Here is a 4,381-nt window from a genome sequence, read left to right as displayed (position 1 = left end):
CACACACACACACCTAGCAACACTCACACACACACACAGATGAACAGTGATGTTCCAGGTCAAACCAGGCTGAACTAACACCAACACTAGGCCAAACACAAGCAAACTGACTGGCCTGGTTCGGCCTGGTTCGGCCTGGTTCGGCCTGGCTCGGCCTAGCATGGCCTGGTTCGGCCTGGTTCGGCCTGGCTCGGCCTGGCATGGCCTGGTTCGGCCTGGCTCGGCCTGGCATGGCCTGGTTCGGCCTGGTTCGGCCTGGTTCGGCCTGGTTCGGCCTGGAAGCAGTTCAGCTCCCAGGAGACGAGAACTACTGACTGTAAAGTAAACCAGGACAGAGGGAGTCCTGGTTTACTGTCTGTCTGTCTGTCTGTCTCTCTGTCTGTCTGTCTGTCTGTCTCTCTGTCTCTCTGTCTGTCTGTCTGTCTGTCTCTCTCAGGTTGCCGTGGTGACGTTGTGTTCATCACTGTGTCTGTCTCTCTCAGGTTGCCGTGGTGACGTTGTGTTCATCACTGTGTCTGTCTCTCTCAGGTTGCCGTGGTGAAGATGAAACACACAGAGAGAGTTTACGCCATGAAGATCCTCAACAAGTGGGAGATGCTGAAGAGAGCCGAGGTCAGGAAGTTTCTTCTTCTTCTGCACCAATAAAACCCTCCACTTCCTGTCTGCCTCTACTGACTTCTTCAGTTCTGTAGTGTCCTGATAGAACTGGGTCTGGAACCTCCTGTTGGGGTCATGTCATCAACACGTATGTTGTATGTTGTATGTTCAGTCATGGAGCTCAGCTGGTTCAGTCTGACAGGACCAGTATCTGAGAGAGAGGAACCTGGTCCTGGTCACATGGTCTGAGCCTCAGAGCCCTGGTCCACAGGACGTCCTGCTGTGGGGTTTGAACCTGTGACAGTCTGACCCAGCCCAGATGAGGACCTGACAGAGGCCACTGTACTGCTAGCTTCTTGTCTTGACCCACTGTTCCTCTGTTCCTCTGTTCCACTGTTCCTCTGTTCCTCTGTTCCACTGTTCCACTGTCTCACTGTCTCACTGTCTCACTGTTCCTCTATTCTCACTGTTCCTCTGTTCCTCTGTTCCTCTGTCCCACTGTTCCTCTGTTCTCACTGTTCCACTGTCTCACTGTTCCACTGTCTCACTGTCCCACTGTTCCTCTGTTCTCACTGTTCCACTGTCTCACTGTCCCCACTGTTCCTCTGTTCTCACTGTTCCACTGTCTCACTGTCCCACTGTTCCTCTGTTCTCACTGTTCCACTGTCTCACTGTCCCACTGTTCCTCTGTTCTCACTGTCCCACTGTCCCACTGTTCCTCTGTTCTCACTGTTCCTCTGTTCCTCTGTTCTCACTGTTCCTCTGTTCCTCTGTTCTCACTGTTCCTCTGTTCCTCTGTTCCTCTGTTCTCTCTGTCCCACTGTCCCACTGTCCCACTGTCCCACTGTTCCTCTGTTCTCACTGTTTCCTCTGTTCCTCTGTTCCTCTGTTCCTCTGTTCCACTGTTCCACTGTTCCACTGTCCCACTGTTCCTCTGTTCTCACTGTTCCACTGTCTCACTGTCTCACTGTCTCACTGTTCCTCTATTCTCACTGTTCCTCTGTTCTCACTGTTCCACTGTCTCGCTGTCTCACTGTTCCACTGTCCACTGTTCCACTGTCTCGCTGTCTCACTGTTCCACTGTCCCACTGTTCCACTGTCCCACTGTCCCACTGTCCCACTGTTCCTCTGTTCTCACTGGCCCACTGTTCTCACTGTCCCACTGTTTCCTCTGTTCTCACTGTCCCACTGTTCCTCTGTTCTCACTGTTCCACTGTCCCACTGTTCCACTGTCTCACTGTCTCACTGTTCCACTGTCCCACTGTTCCACTGTCTCACTGTTCTCACTGTCCCACTGTTCCTCTGTTCTCACTGTCTCACTGTCTCACTGTCCCACTGTTCCACTGTCTCACTGTCCCACTGTTCTCACTGTCCCACTGTTCCTCTGTTCTCACTGTTCCACTGTCCACTGTTCCACTGTCTCACTGTCCCACTGTTCCACTGTCTCACTGTCCCACTGTTCTCACTGTCCCACTGTTCCTCTGTTCTCACTGTTCCACTGTCCCACTGTTCCACTGTCTCACTGTCCCACTGTTCCACTGTCTCACTGTCCCACTGTCTCACTGTTCTCACTGTTCCTCTGTCCCACTGTCCCACTGTCCCACTGTTCCACTGTTCTCACTGGTTCTGACTAGTTCTGAGAACAGAGAACAGCTTACAGTGCTGGTGAACATGTAGATCCTTTTTGACGTGACGTGACGTTAGCGTGTTCTACTACATTGTGCTTGTCATGACGTTAGCATGTTCTGTGTGCAGACGGCGTGTTTCCGTGAAGAGAGAAACGTTCTGGTGAACGGAGACAGCCAGTGGATCACAACCTTACACTACGCCTTCCAGGACGACAACTTCCTGGTTAGTACTACTACTAATACTAATACTACTATTACTACTAATACTACTGCTAATACTACTACTACTATTACTACTAATACTACTACTACTACCGCTATTACTAATACTACTGCTAGTACTACTACTACTACTAATACTACCGCGAATACTACTACTATTACTACTACTACTAATACTACTACTACTACTGCTATTACTAATACTACTGCTAGTACTACTACTACTAATACTACCGCGAATACTACTACTATTAGTACTACTACTAATACTACTGCTAATACGACTACTATTATTACTACTACTACTAATACTACTACTGCTATTACTAATACTACTGCTAGTACTACTACTACTAATACTACTACTAATACTACTGCTAATACTACTACTACTATTACTACTACTACTAATACTACCACTGCTATTGCTAATACTACTGCTAGTACTACTACTGCTAATACTACTACTGCTATTACTATTACTGCTACTGCTACTACTAATACTACTGCTAGTACTACTACTACTAATACTACTGCTAATACTACTACTACTACTACTACTACTGCTATTACTATTACTGCTACTGCTACTACTAATACTACTGCTAGTACTACTACTACTAATACTACTGCTAATACTAGTACTACTAATACTACTACTAATACTACTACTACTAATACTACTACTGCTATAACTATTACTATTACTACTACTGCTACTACTAATACTACTGCTAGTACTACTACTGCTAATACTACTGCTAATACTACTACTACTAATACTACTACTAATACGACTGCTAATACTACTACTTGTAATACTACCACTAATACTACTACTACTACTACTGCTAATACTACTACTACTACTACTGCTACTGCTGCTACTACTACTACTATTACTACTACTACTACTACTGATACTGCTACTACTACTATTACTACTACTGATACTGCTACTACTATTACTACTGCTACTACTACTACTGCTACTACTACTAGTACTACTACTATTACTACTACTGATACTGCTACTACTACTGATAGTACTACTGATACTGATACTACTACTACTACTACTATTACTACTACTACTGCTACTACTACTGCTACTACTACTACTACTATACTACTACTTCTATACAGTACCTGGTGATGGATTACTATGATAATCATAGTAATATTAATATAATATTTGTACAGTACCTGGTGATGGATTACTATGATAATCATAGTAATATTAATATAATATTTATACAGTACCTGGTGATGGATTACTATGATAATCATAGTAATATTAATATAATATTTGTACAGTACCTGGTGATGGATTACTATGATAATCATAGTAATATTCATATAATATTTGTACAGTACCTGGTGATGGATTACTATGTGGGCGGAGACCTGCTGACTCTGCTCAGTAAGTTTGAGGACCGTCTTCCAGAAGACATGGCCAAGTTCTACGTAGCTGAGATGGTTCTGGCCATCCACTCCATCCACCAGCACCACTACGTCCACAGGTACGGTTCCACTGTTCCACTGGTTCCACTGGTTCCACTGGCTTTACTGTTCCACAGGTACGGTTCCACTGTTCCACTTTACATCTCTCAGTAAAATCCTGGAAAATATTTTATCTGAGTAATTACATTTAACAAACAATGGTCTCTATGACAACTTCCATGTGGTTTGTGTTCCTGTCCCAGTGAAGCTGCTCTTGTTAAAACAGTCAGTGACCTACGAGTCGCTCCTGATGCCAGAAAGCTGTCTGCTTGTCTTATTGGATCTCAGAGCAGCTTCTGGTACAGCAGACCTGACCACAGCATTGTAGTTGAGTGACTCAGCAGGCGGGTCGGCCTATCGGTTCTTTTTCTCTGTTGGTTTAAATCTTATCTGAAGGCCCAAGTTTTATTGGGTCTCTAGGAGACTTTAGC

General features: G+C 45.0%; 1 protein-coding gene across 1 annotated transcript in view; it reads left to right on the top strand.

Moving 5' to 3' along the window:
* Positions 1–475: 475 nt before the first annotated feature.
* LOC139640789 (myotonin-protein kinase) overlaps positions 476–4,381 on the top strand; it is a gene marked incomplete at its 3' end in the record, with an annotated part of 6,010 nt that continues 2,104 nt past the window's right edge. Inside the window, exons 1-3 of the mRNA XM_071514964.1 lie at positions 476–612; positions 2,353–2,448; positions 3,822–3,970. Coding sequence (XP_071371065.1) covers positions 544–612; positions 2,353–2,448; positions 3,822–3,970 — 314 coding nt within the window. The remainder of the gene's footprint in view (positions 613–2,352; positions 2,449–3,821; positions 3,971–4,381) is intronic.

Source organism: Centroberyx affinis, unplaced genomic scaffold (genome assembly GCF_046629955.1).
Source record: "Centroberyx affinis isolate AG114_WGS23_722 - 3 ecotype Tasmania unplaced genomic scaffold, CSIRO-AGI_Caff_v1 ptg010636l_1, whole genome shotgun sequence".
Classification (NCBI taxonomy): domain Eukaryota; kingdom Metazoa; phylum Chordata; class Actinopteri; order Beryciformes; family Berycidae; genus Centroberyx; species Centroberyx affinis.
The sequence above is the reverse complement of the archived record's forward strand: the minus strand, read 5'-3'. Positions and strand labels throughout refer to the sequence as shown.